General features: G+C 42.1%; 1 protein-coding gene across 1 annotated transcript in view; it reads right to left on the bottom strand.

Annotated features, from left to right (window-relative positions):
• The window catches only part of T265_08043 (hypothetical protein), a gene marked incomplete at both ends in the record, with an annotated part of 30748 nt that extends 25649 nt beyond the window's left edge, over positions 1-5099 (bottom strand). Inside the window, one exon of the mRNA XM_009173737.1 lies at positions 4934-5099. Coding sequence (XP_009172001.1) covers positions 4934-5056 — 123 coding nt within the window. The remainder of the gene's footprint in view (positions 1-4933) is intronic.
• Positions 5100-17035: the final 11936 nt, after the last annotated feature.

The following is a 17035-nucleotide window of genomic DNA, read 5'->3' as shown; positions in this document are numbered from 1 at the left end:
TAGTTGTCCTATTTGACGCAAGTTCAAGTTCTTTCCCCTACGTGATCCTCATCATCTGCCACTCGGTGGCTGGGTCATTTCCAATTTATCGCGCAAAGCAGTTCATAGGGACACTTTAGCTTGCACTCCTAAAGGAAAAGCATCTCTTTGTGTTTAGAAAACTCTGAAAATACCGCGTTGTATGAATTCGGCAGGAATCCGGAGGACAAGTCTCAACAGCTGGGACCGTTTAAGCTCGGGAGACGATCGATTCTTCAAGGTTGAAGAGTCGGGTGCGAGTAACGAATTCGCCGCACACGTGCCCTCGTTTGGCCGGAGAAATAAGCAACTTCACAGCAACACCATCAACCTTCGGGTTGACAAAAGACTGTGAATGTCTATCTATGTCCAATGTGCTATCAGGTCACGCAGCTTTCTGCATTGACTCTAAACCATGTTTCTTGTTTTGTAGGACACAAAGCTCTCACGGTTGGACACATTTAAGACGGAACTCCGGTTGGGTAGGGGATTATTTGATTGGATATGAAAGTTTCCAATGCCATTCGAATGGACTAAAAGACTTGATTAGAAAAAAACACGTTGAACCTCAGTCTAGCTTACTCTGCTCAGAGGCAGGCTTAGTCTACCTCAGGCTACTCACTCGCGATCGGATGGTAGTCATAGAAAACTCGCGCCCTTACTTTAATTTAGTGCGATTTAACAGGGGTTGAAAAATCTACCCCATTGATTCGATAACGCAACTAGTGATTTTTCGGTTAGATGGTCTATTTTTGTACGGGTAATGCTTTCCTCTTTCGAATAGACCACATTGCGGACAAATGAGCGGTTTGTCATGATTGCAACTTCAACAGTTTCTTTATATTCCTTCGTTTTTTTCGATGAAGTGCAGCGGATGCTCCCTAGAAGAGAGCTTACAGTAGTAGTCAGAAGAACGATAAGGTAATTTCAGGTTTTGGAACTGGATTACTGATCAAGTAGACTTGTGTTTGTCTAACTTGTTAATATTTTTCCTAGTTATTTCAATAAGGAGTATATGTAGCACCTGGTCGTCAAACAGGTATCTAGTCAAACAGGTACATTGAAGATGACCTAGGAGTTCTGTAAAGCCTGGCCCTAAGGACAGAAGAATTTTAACAGTTCGTGCAGCCGTTATCGGAATATTACCCTATCGACGTCAGTAACTCAATACTCAATTAGCCTCCCCACAAATCCTGAATAGTTGTTCAGATTTGAAGACTCGCCCACTGACCGGTAACTTCAACCCAGGTACTGACCATTCAGAATATAGAATGGTTTTGAAAACAAAGTAAGGAAAACGGTTTTGCCCAGATGCATATACCTACTTGCTCATTGCATGATTTGCTCTACCAGTTGACTGATCTTTACAGAGGTGGCCCGTGCATTGGATAGGTTATTTCCAAAGCTGAAATCTGGTGGTTGCTTTCATGCAATTTAATCTCAGGTTTTTCAGTGACAGTTCATCTTGAGTACATCAGAGGGCATTTTGACAAAACGCACTTCACTGATATGCACATTGTTTCCGTACGTACTGTGTCGCGAACTCTACTATTCCTGTCTTACACACACGAAAAACTACTCGCTCGAGCGCACACGCGCAGTTGGAACAAATCGCAACAATCAGTCTTACTAGTTTGAAAAAATTCCTTCTATGCTTGTCAAAATCTGTTCAGACCAAAGCACCCAAGGGATGAAGCTTCGGCAGAATGTAGAGGTCGCCGAAAAATGGAGACAATGGAATCGAGACATTAACCAGCCGGACGCAGGAAACAGCTGTAACAACAGTGATAATACAAAATGGACAATAAGTTGTCTCTTTTAAAACCCAAACCTTTTAATCAAGTTCACCATTCAGGAGCTAAATGAACTTTTATACTTGGGAAGAGTGAAAGGATTGGGGGATCGTTCGAAAAATTAGCTCGGATCTCACTAGACAAATTGAGCACCACGCGCTGCATAAGATGCAGAGTTTAAAGCAAAAAAAAAGAGTGGTGATAAAATATACTACCATGTAACCCTTCGGTTGCTGTGACCAACCTTTTCCAGGGACTTTTATAAACAATCTTTGAAGAGGCTGATCAAGGCAACCGAAACTTCGGATTATAACATCTATTTTCAATAGACAATGTTCTGACTTTAAACTTTTCACAAGGGGTGGAAAGAGAGGACCAACCTCGACCAAAGCTCTTCTAGCAACTCAGGTTTTAGACTGTGAATTCGTGGCGTTTGGCTGATCATTCAAGGAAAATACTGTCAGAACAGAAGTATTTTATTTCAGTTTAGAGAGGAACCATATGAGACTTGTGAAAGTTAAACACAGGGCGGGGTAATGAGGAATAAATATCTCAGGATACTTGAGGATTTCTTCAAAAAGTTTATTCGGCGCAAACTAAGATGGGTAGTACGCCGAGTGGTCAGCAGCGGAGCTGAACTGACAATTGACCAAATTCTAGATTTTTTTATGAGTAGCTTTTGTATATTCAGTTCTAAGAGACCATTATGTCTCTATGGCCCATTGTACCGAAACGTGTTTTGGCGTACGCCTTGCGGCATCCTATTCTGTTTTTTCTTTAATCGAAGAAATATTTACCTCATTGTGTTTTGTGCCAGAAGCTTAGCTCTCCGGGGCGTTCGGAGATGTGACGAAGTGGAACGGATGCGAATTGAGTTCGCACCAATTGACAGAAAGTTAAACTGGAATGATTTATTGTGTTTCGCGAGATGTACATGAAATTTCCCTAGATGTACTCTACTGATGATGGTGAGGGTGATCGAAACTGCTGTGTCCGATTTTGATCAGCTTAGTAGTAGCACAATCTTGCGCATACTTCGACTGCTTTTCTGCAATCGAGTTTGTGCCGTAGATAGGTCTTATCGAATTCTAGGGACGAATGAGAGGTTGCACTGATATATGTTTGCTGGAAAACATACTGGAGGACAAAAATTGCCAAGATTGCTTTGAAATAAGCAATCAACTTGAATCTCAGGTTGGCTTGAAATATTCAGAGTGCCCACTGGTCGAAAAAACATCTTCCATAACAGCTGGGTTCACTACCAACATGAGTCCAGGTAAATTCCCAGATTTCATGGATGGAGGCCCTGCCACTGGCGATTCCCGATTGGGATGAAACAAATCTATCAGTATTTCTCGGTTTTTCAGGATAGACTGACTTCACTAATGTGATGAGATCTCCACTAAGATTTCTGAATCTATTCACACTACCAAAAAGCGTATCCAGACAAGTGATGTCCGAGGTCTTGAGAGATATCAAGTTTGACACGTCTAGGAATTCTGATGACCGAGTTGTTCTTTAAGTTCACTACTGCTGTTACACAACAAAGGTGCTGTAGCAACGATGTTGCCAGGTTCAAAGAACAGTTCAAACGTTAACAACACCACCAACTGAGCTACCAAACATTTTTCTACAGTGTCTCTTGTAAACTGAACATCCCATTCTCAAAACTGTCTTTGAGTATTTGGTTTGTGGTGTGGCAATTCGACTTGGGAAAAAGTGGTGCATCAGAATTGCCGAGCATAGAGAGCATCTCATTCATCAAGTAGACTTTCCGTGCTAACAGCTTTCTCTTCTGTTCAGAAAACATGTTTATTTATGCTTATCTTTCAAATATGACTCAGTTACATGAGTGGAGTTAAAATATCCTTGGAAGCGCTTTTATGAGGCCGTATCCCTTGTTACCTTCATGAGACAGCAACCTCAGATGAGCACTGAAACACATGACTTTCGCCGGTCGATATCTGTTTGTATAGTTAAGCTTGACTGCTCCCATGGAGCCACATGATTCGGACAACGAAGTCGCTGTTGATCTCTATCAAGTCATTCCAAGTAACGTCAAGTAGACAGTGTGGCAACTTTTGCAACAGCTACCAGTAATATTATCAAAAGCAATAACAATAATGTACTTAACCGCAGAGGTTACTGCAAACACAAAGATTTTAGTTTAAACAGTACTCAGGGTCGACTCGGGCAAGCCCTAGCTCTCATTCGGGCAGTCAAGTGACTCAACTGTTCCCCGTAAGTGGTTGCTTTAATTTGATTTCCGAATTTCTGACCAACGACTTTTACCCGACAGATGATTTATTGATCATCGTTCTTCGCAACTTGACCAAATGCATTCCGTCGTGTCCATTGGTTCGAGCCCGATGAGCAGATATGGCGAAAATTACTATCACTCATTTTGAGTGACTACTCTGCTACCAAACGAGTACTTTAAGCTGTTGAACTCCCGCGCAACGATGCTCAGAATTATCTAAGGAAGGATATCAAACATCCAGATAGAGGGAATTGTTTCGGACGAGTTGGGTATTAGCAAGATGTAGCTGACATTGATCCTCAGAACTTGCCCGAAACGTTAAAAATAGGCATAGTGCGTTGTCATTATTAACATTCCATGAATCATAAGAAGGTTACATCCAGATTTCCAAAACTGCAGTTACACGGATCCTTGAGTCCTCATTGACACCCACTGGGTGGGGTGAAGTAGGCACTGGTCACACGACTTTCTGCTCGAAGCTTTCAGAGGGTCGACCGCGAGACCAGATCAAGATAGCTGACGGAACTGTAACAGGCAGATTCAAGCCGAAACCAAAGGTTCGCACAACAGACTAACCCTCTCTCCACCCGACATATACATCCCAGTGAAAACAAAAAACATCATATGATTTGGTTGTCCAAAATTCGCCCAAAGTTACTTCTCCCAAGGTTCCATATGTGTTTTTGCAACTACTTTACCTCTGACCACTAAAGTTTATTCAGTCTGAGATCTTGACGCATCTATTCGGTTTTATTACATCCTATGTCCGAGTGTTGCCCGAAAGTTTTGAAGGAGTGTCATTCAGTTCATCTTTCCCTTACCAAAATTCGGTTGAACCGACATTACAGCTTGGAATACTCACCGGTACAAAGTCGGCCGATACTGTTCCGTGTTTTGCGTATTCCTCCAAGTCCGCGAGAGTGATAATGCCGTCATTATTAGTGTCTATCTGTATGAAGGCATTTAGAAAAGTTTCTTCTGCCATTCCAATAAAACTGGAGCGTAAAGCTCAGTAGAACCGCGTGAAGTTATTTCTCCGGTTTACCGTTAAAAGCTAAGGACTGATTTATCGAAAAAACTGCCGACGAATCAACACACAGGCCTTGACAACCGTGTGCACATGTGTGCAGCTGCGCACTTAGTCAAGAATTAATCGGTACATCTATGGTACTTGATGTGCTCTGTTCGGCTCAACTGCCTGACAGATCGATAGAGTTGGCGGTGCTTTTACGTCCATATCCGGAATCGGAGAAACTTGATTCTTTGCACGGGTCTGAAAGCCTATGTGGACTCAAACGACGCCCATTTTTTTACCGGGCCACCTATTTGAACCCAGCTCCTGTCTACATTAAGTAGACAGAGTGAGTCACAAACACACAACTTTTTAGTTCAGCTGTATAATTCCCAATAAATGGCTCTCTAATTACTAGAGCTTGTGGTTGAATTCAAATTACTTATTCTTAGTGTCTGTTCAATCCCTGCAAGCCGAATAAATGACCACTAGACATTTGAAATCAGATATTTTAGAGATGGATGCAATCCGCCCTTTACTTAAAAATTACAGTATTCCACACACTGATTTTCGCCTAATTTTGCGTGTCCAGAACTGCAGGCAACCTCCAGTTTGTTTATCGATCCTTTCTTTTAATCCCGTCCACGCTCCGGTTCCTTTAATAATGCTTATTGAAAGGAAAAAGATCAGCTCCCAAGTTCAAAGTAGAAGGCACATGGCTGAACCAAAAACGCAGGTTAGAACGCAAGGAACACCAAACCACTCAGCAGGATTGCATCATTGTTAAGTTCTAATCTGACTAGGATACTAATGTACGCTTGGGCAACTCATCGTCTCTTATCACATAGGACGCTCAAACAGAAGGTTTGCTTCTGTAAACAGCATGATCTTTGGAATTCAGAAGCTGGAAGTCCAGGATAGAACACACGGAATTATCTGAGTTCCAGTCATCTTGATTGTGCGGTGATAAATCAGAAGGAAAACGGGTTTTCTCAAGAGCTGCATATCCTTCAGGCTGGAAAGTCGAATAGGCAGAATACTTGGGCTTTGAAAATTTAGGCAACCACTTTTACACTAAGTAAAATTTAGATGAACCTGAGACACGAATACTCAATCTCATGATGAACCTGATGACTGCCGCAGTATGGAGTTGGAACATGCCTGAACGGCATGGATGTTCAGGGACACAAACTGTTGCGTCTTTATTGGAATTTATTTAACGTGACGCATGGAGAGATGGAACATGTTGATATCCAGCTCATTCCAACTCAGTTCTCAAACCCTCCGTAAAAATCGATAACCGTAAGATAATCTGATTGTTCACCGGCATTCAAACCATCTAAATGGGTTCACAGCTGAACTGATTTACCAAATCACAGCTCCACAAACTGTCCATAAGATTTGTTTTTATGGTCTGTAACTGTAGAAATCCACTTAATAAGAGAGGTCCAGTTTGTCTTGGTATCCCACCCATCCAGGTGCTATTACGATCGCCTCTTGGAACTCAGGAGTGTGGACTAACTAGAATCGCTTGTACCTCTATGCGATGAATGTTTACTTGTAAAGAGACTCCACAATTTCTGTTGTCAACTGAGACCTCCGTGATCATGGTCTATATGGAGGATGGCGCTGAGACGATAAAATTTGCCTTGGTGTTCCGTGCTAACATTAGAAACAATCAAAACTTCGGGCTGTCCAACGCCTCCAGAACCAAGCATACACTGAAAGCAACATTGTAGAGCACCAACAAGTATCAGGCACCCCCGTTATTTCCTTCAGGCACCTTAGCGTTAGAAAGGCTTAAATAATAAATTATAGCCTACTGGAAATTTCCGGCAGGGGTAACAGATCACTTTCTGGACCTCGTCAACAAAGCCAAATTTGGAAGAGACGGCGAAAGAATGATCTCGCACTCATCATTCAACAGGAATAAATTTGTCTGTTTTCACAAAGTGGAGAAGTTTCACTATAAACCACCGAGTAGAGGTGATAATGACTTTAGATTCAGTTTGCGGCATAAATGGACGCAAACTAGTTCGCATTAATTGCGTAGGCAGTCGAGTTCATGGTACAACTAGAGTCGTACCAGTTTTGTGACAGTCAGGTAGGTGCTGAACTGTGTGTAACAATGTTGGTGCCTCAACGCGTGCTTTACATTTTGCACTGCGTCACTTGACGTTGACACCTTGGTACAGATGATCTAACTGCTTTGCGTGGAGTCTCCACGGTTTGAAGTCGTTTCGGAACTCCAAAATGATTCATTATTAACTTTCATGCTTCTGAAAATAAAGCCTCATGCTAACTGGCACTGCATAATCGAAAGACTGAACAAAACCAATATAATTTTTGGTCAGGCTGGGCAATACGATAACTCTGACTTAGCCCTTACCATGGCTTGGTGTTGTTTTTACCCAGTGAGAAACAAGCCAACATGTCAGTTTCTAATTTTGGCTAACTGAAGTCTGACCTGACGGTCTTTTGGTGAAAGATCGAACTCTAGAGAAGACACTGCAACCAGTCTCAAATCACAAAACGTAAGTAATTAACCCACTGGCATTCAGGGAGGAATGGCTTGTAAATTGCTTTCTGAGGTTGCTACCGTCGGAAACATCAGCAGTCGCGCTTACTTCATTGGACATCGATGAAAGGTAAGCCAGTGGTTCTACACGAGTTCAGTGCATCCTATCAAATGTAATGTTTTTGTTGAGCGTACGTCGATGTTATATTGTATGTATCAATGGAGGACATACGTCGATTGAATGAACTGTTAATCAGTGGACACGTTTTAGAAAGTGTGCCTTGACTATCAGTTGAATGTTGGTACCACTATATCTCCACCCCACAATATTTACCATTTTGTCATTGTCTTAATGGTACAATACATCTGCGACACAGTTAATAACGATTGTTCCTACATGTGACTAGTCAACCCACAAAAAAAACTCTTTCTGTGTTGAGGACAGACTTCGAAGACCTACCTGCTCTAACATCAGTATGTAAGTAAATACTTTTATCGCACACCACCAAATGTCACTGAAAGCATTTATAGTTGTTCGATTTTTTGTTAACAAGATATTTCGCTTCATATTTACCACTTTCCTAAGAGGATAAATAATCTACTGCGGAAGAATTCAGTGTCCTACACGGTGTTTTTTATGCGTAGGAGATGCCGAGTTAAAATGGGATCCACCAGGACGAGCTAGGATGCAGTTCAACAGCGGCGAACTAAAGGGAGAGAGGGATTGGATAACCTGACAGGAATAAGATGTGTGCCCTAACATTTCATGTTAAATTTATACTACTCATGTCCCCTAGTGAAGACCGTCTGCCTTATCAGTAGCCGGTATCTCATTAGTTCCCATTTTGAATATTCCACAGGATGACTAATATTACGGCGTTTGAGTACCTGAAATTTTTGTGAAGACGCTATTTTTACCATCTGGATGATACCATCTCTCTATAATCCCTAAAAGCATCACTATTTCTCTTGTTTACTTTCTTCGTCGTGTAAGTTCGTTCTGGACGTATAATTTGAGTTTTGTAACAAGCGACATTGTTGTTACTCTAGGGAACTTTCCTAATAATCAATAAACTTGCTTCACGATAGCTATGTGCAGCATTCAAGCATTGTGATGCACACCTTCAGCAACCGAATGCTAATGCGTTTAGTGCACTCCAGAACCTCTACGAAGCCCCTCCGAGGAAGTCAGGCACTTGGTGTACAGGTGAGACTTCCAGCAATTTTTTTCGGAAGCACGTTGTGGATCAATGTACAAAGAGGGAAGCAACGTGGGGCAGAATGAGTCTCTATTTATAGTACTTGTTCTGTTCTGTTCTGCTTCTCACGTACAAACAATTTTGTCTCAGCTACATTTTAGATATTTCTGCTTTTTAAGTGGTTTAACAGGGATCGACGTTTTTAGCTAAGGAATTATAGCATGCGGACAGATTATCAATGATTTTTAACGATGAACAATCAGCTGGACGTTGTTTCTTCTTTTGAATTTCTCGCCCATCTACCGTGTCATAATTGGTAGCCAGGAATTCATCCATCAAAGTTTCTGCACGATTGTCAGGATAGTGGCGAAAAAGTTGCAGTATCCTTAGGAGATACTTTGGATTGGGGTTCACAAAGCTAAAAACGATGGGCGCTTTACAAATGCGATTTGAGCACAAATTCCACATCAAAGGTTTATGGCCTTTTTGTTGCTCCATCCATGTGAGGCATGCTAAGGTGGCATGCTAGCAGTACGGAAACACTGTTAACATTCGCGAAAAACATAACAGTTTCGGGTTAAATAAACAAATAGATGCACACTGCGATTCGGCTTCCCTGTAACTGATCAAAACTACGGTCACTTTGCCCATCCGTTTGAGTTTTCTTTGTGGCCTGTGTTTGGTTCAGGTGTCAGTCGGTTATTGTCACCGGTGCGATTTATTCAATTCCCAACTGTATGGGTGGCTTGACCAATGACTCGGGAAAGGGGCATCACAGTTTGCTTCTATGGCAAGAGTAACCAAATTGAATTAGGTTGCTTTATATATAGAAAGTGGCAAAAAATGATAAGAAATGTGTGAATACAAGGGACGAAATTAGCAATTGCTCGCTTAATGCTTGTAAGATTTTCGCTGTCAGACTTTGGAGGTGAATTTTTTCAAAACAAACTACACTGTAAGTGAATGATCAGTCTCATTCTGCTATACTCTGCTGCATAGCATAATGTAATTGGTTCCACCTTGTCGCCTGTGTTGTATGCATTCAGTGTTGTCATAAAAACAAGTTTGCACCCGTATATTATAGGTGAATCAGAAATTTGACGAACTTCCAATGCAAACTTGGACAGAGCGCAATAAACGCAGTGATTGACTTAAGCTTTCATGATCTGCCGGTTAGCAGTGTTGTACATTTACTTACTTGTTTCATCTCATGTAATCAGCTAACGCAGGTTTTCGCGGCATATTGATGACATGTAGTATTCAGCTAGTGTATGGGTATTGAATGGCTTACTGTTCTGGCACTCTTCACTCTACCTCCTTTGACATGAGCACTAAAAAGAACATACTTCCTGAAATTTCCTTGTCATATGATAATGATTAATACAAAACCTACAGACTTCCTTGTTCCTGATAGTCTCAAATAATTGCATATTTGGAACTAAGTTAATCCCCAAAGGGTAGGAAAGGACAAGACTTTGCAGTCGCGGGTTTCTCGTCAGAAACAGCCTTCGTAGGTGAAGAGAAGGCAAGAAAGTTAGTCTAAAGCAGTGGCGGAGTTTGAAAAATTAGAAACGCAGTGCATGAACAAGATAACTTTCTTCGGCAACATAGTATGCCGTGGAAACAGTTCCTTTAGAGACAGAAGTTTCATATGGTCAGCTGTGAATCTATCGGTCCGTCGTAGTGATGGTAAGTACCACTGGCGTCCTCAAACTCCTGAGGAACGCTATACCGCCACTCGAGAAAAAAAACGTGAGGCTCAGATTGTATGCTTTCAATTGTTAGTAATGGAACTAATTACTATTTTGTACAATACACCTTCGTACTAACACAGACGTGTGCGGATTCCATGCGATACTTGAGTCCATTTGACAATTTGTTTTTTTTGGAGGGGAATCAGGCGGCTGTTCACTTGAATTAGCCGGATATGCAGCCAGTCAAATAGAAATGGCAATGGAAATGGCATACCGTTTCTGAGCGGACTTTTACTGCTCAACATCTGCCACCTCGGGTAGCCATCACTGAGAGCGAACTTACCAAAATTAGATAGACAAGCGAAAAGGCGCACATTGAAAGAGTCAACACTTGGTGCGCTATTTTGATTAGTCAAGTTCCTGTTCGGACAGGTGGGTCGTTTTGAGGCTAGGCGAGCTACGTTTGCGTGTTTTTGTATCTTGGAGCTAGACAGCACTGTCCACAGATAGTTCTCGGCCGTATGTTCGGCTTGCACATTGGACTGAGTATAACTTGTTGCTGTGCGGCGGCGCACTGCATGCCATGGTCAGTTTCTACGTAGCATTCTGGCGCCTTGTTACTATCTGTCAGGACATGAAGACTAACTATATCCGGCTTTTACTTTAAGGAGACAAGTTACATTCCGAGGCGCAAAAGTGTCTTGTACTCGTAGATTTGTAGGGGCGGTTGCTCTATTTTATTCACCTTGTTCCACAATCTCCTCACTGTATTTCATGGTCAGTTTGACATTGTGGTATTAGGGGGACTTTCGAGTACCCCAGATGCCTCTGTATTGTATTCTCTTGTCGAAATGGTAAAGCGTATCTTTTCGGAATAATTTTTCCTGCAAACAACTTGTGCATTATTTTGGTCCGCCGGTATAATTTCAGTTAGTCAAGTGCTACTTTATCTGATTATGTACTTGTTTAGGGAAGTAGGGTGATCATTGCTTCGATACAGCAAAACATCCTTGATCTTTAGCCTTTACTGGACACTCTAGGAAAGCAAATGAAGCTTCACCAACTTCCTGCTGAATGATATACGACTGCACTGGATTTTAACTCGGTATGTCATCGTAATGCCCGTATCACACGAGCGCAAAACTGAACCACCACTAGAAACGGTGTAGAAATTCGAGAAATCTCTCCCAGAGAGATATAAGCTACGGTTGCCACTATACGGAAGCCCATTGCAGCCCCGTCCGATTGCCAGTACGGGTTTAGTACGAAAGTGAAATACGTAGGTTGCGCGTAAAAGTCACGCCAAAACATGATAAAAATATCAAGTTCCTGAGGGATTACAGGTGCGTATCGAAGCTATGAGGTAGACACAGGCAAGGAGAAAGTTTGATCTCAGTCCCAAGTTTTTCTGGATAAACTGAGATTTCCTATTAAGAAACCTTGTACGTACTGTATATCCGATAAGAGACTACCTGAAATGAATCGATTTAAACAACGAAGAATGATTTAACTTGAAAACACAATTTTTAAAAATGGCCGCCATTATGTTGTTCATATTTCCGAATCTGTTTATTCTTTTATTGAAAGCTCCTTTGAAGTTTAAAAATTGAATTCCTTCCTATAACGAAAGCTAGCATTCACAATACCCCACATGGTGCATGACCTTCATCGTCATTAAAACCCGATGAAGCCAGGTACATGACTGAGGGAAAAAATGACACTATGTTCGAGTGCAGGTCACCCACATCACCGATCGGCCAGCTAAACGTGAATGATAGAATGTTGACACTCCCATCCAGGAGGTTGTGGTTTCTAGTCATCTAAACGATCCATCAGAAATGCAATGATTTTGACATCGGCCGCTGAAGCAGTCGGCGAGGGAGCGGCTTTGTGACGACCACATGCACCTCTCTAGGCAACCTCAAAATAACTGCAGCACCTTTTATCCGTGTAATTCATTGCGTATTGCGACGAAGAAGTTCATTTAATTTAAAGGAGTTTCTGTATGTTTACTGCTTCAGCCAGGTTGGTAGGTGATTAGTTTCCTGTTTAACGGTGTTTGCCAAAGGACCATCAACAAAACACTACTCACTGGTTGCCGCCTGGGTAGGAACCAAGATATATCTCGTGCACATACCCACAACAGACTCAGCTGTTCACTCTATCATTGGAATACCGTAATATTACCATGGAATTGCTCGCTTTGTGCATTAAACCAGTGCGCAATTTGGGTCAGGATGACTACGAGTTATTCCGCTCTCCTTTGCACTCCACTAGTCGTCCGCCCCCTAGCACTCATTGAAAATTTTGGCTTGCCGAAATAAAGCTCTGAGCCTTTACCTTGTGTAAATGAAAATAAGAGAGACTAAATATCTACCTTTGCCAGTAAAATTAGTTTAGCTGCTTCAAATGTCAGAACATTGCCACAGTCAGATCAGAAGGCAGAATTATTCTGCGAACATGTCAATTCCAGAGGCAGTGTTGAAAATTTGGCTGCCTTCGTGATGTTGAGAAGATTCTCCAGCCGGAGACCTGCAAAATTTAAGTGTTTTAATGAATGATGTCTGCCATCGCTTGTTACAATTGGATCCCACTTGCGCAACCCCACCCGCAAACGAGTACAAAATTATATGTAACAGAAACGTGGTGAAAGAAGTTCCAAAATATCATTTGGGACTTCATCGACGCCCAGTGAACCATGTTTCTCGTAGAATTCAAGAAAATGAATTCCAGCGATGGCGAGTATCTATGAAGCCAATTTTCGATCTTTAGAATTAGAACTATCTATCCGCTTGCTAATCATTACAGAGGTTCAGTAAAACTTTAAACGGTATTCCGAAGCTCATTTGAGAAATTCTCAAAGAAAAACAGTGTAATAACTTTCTCATGTCTGGTATGCACGATGATAAGTGTGCCGACAGCGCTGAGTCCACCAGTTTCTGTTACGCAATACCAGTTGAGTCTTTTTGGGCTTTCCACGTTGAAGCAAGAATGAAAACTTCACGTATGTTTATAATTTATAATTTCATGATATCATTGTACTCAAGGCATTCTTCCTTCTGGGTTTGAGTTGCTGTTCATGAGTTATCCAAATATTTACTTAATCCGGTTTGTTAGATTCTAGTATGAATCAGTCTCCATTGATGTAATGAAGCTCCTTCACTCTATGCGGTCATATAACGGCCGATGTGCCGCAGCCAGGAAGGGCAGATTCGTATGCTGCGAAACAAATTTCCGAATTCAAAAATCGTCGCTTTGTTTCAGCCGGTCGAATAATGCTCTTTTACTAGTACGAATATATACACGCATCAGTGTTTGTGGGTCAACACGCATGGCTCCATTCACAACAAAATATCCAATCAGAGGAACCCATAACGTTTTCCAACGCCGTTTAACGTAGTCCCGCTGAATTTTAAAGCGTTGAAGGAAATCAGCTGAAGTGAATGCATTCTCGTTTTAAAAGCACATCAGAGGTGAGAAATCTCCATGGTCACACTTAGTCATGTTCTATTCACATAATGTCAATTTATATCACGTCTTCCGAGCCATACAACAAGCGAACTGTCTTCTTTCCTTCTTAATCCGCTCGCTTGGCAGCTACCGCTTGCTCTGCCCAAATGAGATCAAGAGCGTGGCACAAGTGATTCCTAGCAAACAAAGTTGCTTGATAGTCCATTGCGCACAAGCAAACGAATGCTGCTATATGAGAAATGACAGCAGTTGTGGCATCCACTAAACCATGGATCTTAGCTTACCTACAGTGGACATCTATAAGCCTTGTGCGACCACAAACTCATTTGCCAGGTTGGCATTAGCACGACAAGTACGAAAACCTTTGAATCGCAGGTAGGTTGTTTCATGCCTCGTTTGAAGCCAAACGGGTGATGTTCCGTGAAGATGAGTATCAGCTCTGCTTATTTAGGGCACTCGATACACTTGCGCGTCAAGCGAAAACACATTTTTCTAGCCCAACTAACAGAAATATTTCACGTGCATTATTGAACTGAGGGTAAACGTTAGCTTGTCTTAGCTGTTTGTTTACTTATTTATCTTGTTTATCATTTATTTAACTATGTACGGCTCTGAAAGAAGCGTGTCTATTTGGCTTACATGTTGAAGTCATGCATGTTTTTTTTTATAAATGACATTTTTCTCACAGGATGAGTGCAAATTCCTTCTGAAAAGGCCTTGTGCTCGCACTACCTTAGCTGCCTCGAATATCGACCGGGGAGTCTAACTCTGAATGGTAGGGTTTGCATGAACGGACTTTGCATCAGATGCAAACCGGGTTATACGTCAGGTCGCATTAGATATAGGACTAAGTTGAGCAGATATTCAGACACCACAAGTTGATTCAAACTTGACCTAACGATAGTTACCCCATTCATTTGCTTCCTCCGCCTATGTACTTTTGATCTCCAGTTGTTTTGCTTATCCGTACCCGCCACTCACCTTGCCGCAGAGGCCGTCCTTTCTGACACTTTTGTATCGACATGTGTCTGTGTGTGAATATGCGCTGCTGACCGACTTACCCATGCGCATTCATGTCCCGTTGTTGCTGAGCCTGCCTTGACTTGTTTTCTCGTGAGTTCCGTGTGATCGCACGTCCAATGAGAATCACGACACCGTCGTCTGAAGGGACGACGGCAACCCACGCTACTGAGCCATCATTCTGCTCTCTGTTGTTTGGTCTGCGGACGGTGACACTGCACTGTGCCGGTCAGTGACAGACCTGTGAACATGTTGACGCTACGAACATGAGCAATTGAGGTTTGTTGTACACATTTGCTTACCCTTGTGTAAAATAGTACCGCAGAATTACGAACCCTATTCTTCCTTTTGATATTCGGGATTGTCGAACATACGCGCCACTTAAAGGTCCGTATTGGTAACCTCAAAAACAAATTTACTAGGCCCTGTATTTTTCTGTGTAGACAACGTGTGATGTTCCTACTTTTATTCTGGGCTAATCGATGGTCGTAGCGACTGCAAACATTAATCATTTACCACACCAAATTATTCCGTGGATGAAGAAATAATGACAAAAATATGCATCTAAAAACTGGTGGATTGGCAGAAGGCGTCTCTTTGTCCGGCCAGTACAAATTTCCCTGAACCAGCTCCTTTAATATATTCGAAGCAGCATACCCTTGGTCAAGATAACCTCAGGATTTGCCATCGAACACCGAATAGCGTACCAAATGAGACATGTTAACAACTTGCATCCCAGTAACCAGATATCGAATTTACAGATGGGACTTATCGGCGAGCTACTCACGCCTATGCAAGTGAGTGAATTCAAGCTACAAAACTTACACTCGAGACTGGCAACGTAGTACATCATTTCTGAATGCGGATACCCTAAGCATGCATCGGTGTTCAGCTCTTGACCGAGTATGCTGCTTCGTTCCTGATTTTCTCTACAGTTATCCATCTGGGTACGTTTGTCGAAATAAGCAGGTTTAGTCAACATCCATTTAACATCAAACAAAAGATGTAAAACCTGCTGCTATTGATGAGCCAGCATCCCAAAATTAGACATTTTCCGACCAAGTGTAGAATGTTTGGTGTACTCACTCGCTGTTCAAAGGCAGCGGTTCGTATTTTCGGCGGCATTTCGTCAACATTTCACACCCTCCTATCTTTGATGAAATTATTTATCCCTGGTCTGTGCCCCCTAGTCAGCTTGTATATCCGTCTTTCATCCGCATTCAGGATACCGGTTGTATTGGCTTCCGCTTTCTAATGACTCTACCCACTTCTATGTTGCGACTCCAGAATCCACAGGGTGGATTTTATATGGCCAGTTTTCACTTATTTAATCACCTCATAATCTCTTCTGGGTTTAGGCTTTGGAAGCTAACGGACCAGCGATAATGGGCGGCCACGTGCCAGTCTTCCGACAGTGCACACCATTGGCCGTCCCAATGTGTCCCGCTCTTACAGTAATCTGAGTTATGAAGCTATTCGACTGGATGGAGTAAAGACCAATTTTTCGATGCCAAAAGTACCATTTTTAATCGGGTTCTAAATGACCTCCTAACTAGATGAACCCATTATTCGTAACCGAAATGTCGCACAAAATGCGATGTGGCCATAGTGATGGAAATGGATAAACTAATAAAAACGCTATGGCTGCCAATCAAAACAAGGTAGTGGTTTGTTTCAAAACGGTTCTAGTTACTAGTTGCTATGGTCAGTTTTCATCTCTTGGCCGCGTGAACCCCAGATCACTTCGGTTGGCCTCCCCTGCCTTTAGATTTCTCGTGCTGAATGGAACACATCAAAAGAAACATCTGTTTGCTACTCTTGACTCTCACTGTCTGCTTGCTGGCCAACATATCGACGATAAGCAGTTGGCTTTCTTATTTATATAAACGCTCGTAGCCGTACTTTTGTGTTCTCTAGAACGTTTGGTACTTCACTTGGAAATTTTCTGCTGATGAAAATGGAGTGTTTGTGGTCCATGATCGCCTCTGCCTTTCTCTCATCCGTACTGGTGTTTAAGAGGTGTAGGGAAAACACCACTAACAGCATTTTC

The sequence above is a fragment of the Opisthorchis viverrini genome, assembly GCF_000715545.1.
Source record: "Opisthorchis viverrini unplaced genomic scaffold opera_v5_200, whole genome shotgun sequence".
NCBI lineage: Eukaryota > Metazoa > Platyhelminthes > Trematoda > Opisthorchiida > Opisthorchiidae > Opisthorchis > Opisthorchis viverrini.
The sequence above is the reverse complement of the archived record's forward strand: the minus strand, read 5'-3'. Positions and strand labels throughout refer to the sequence as shown.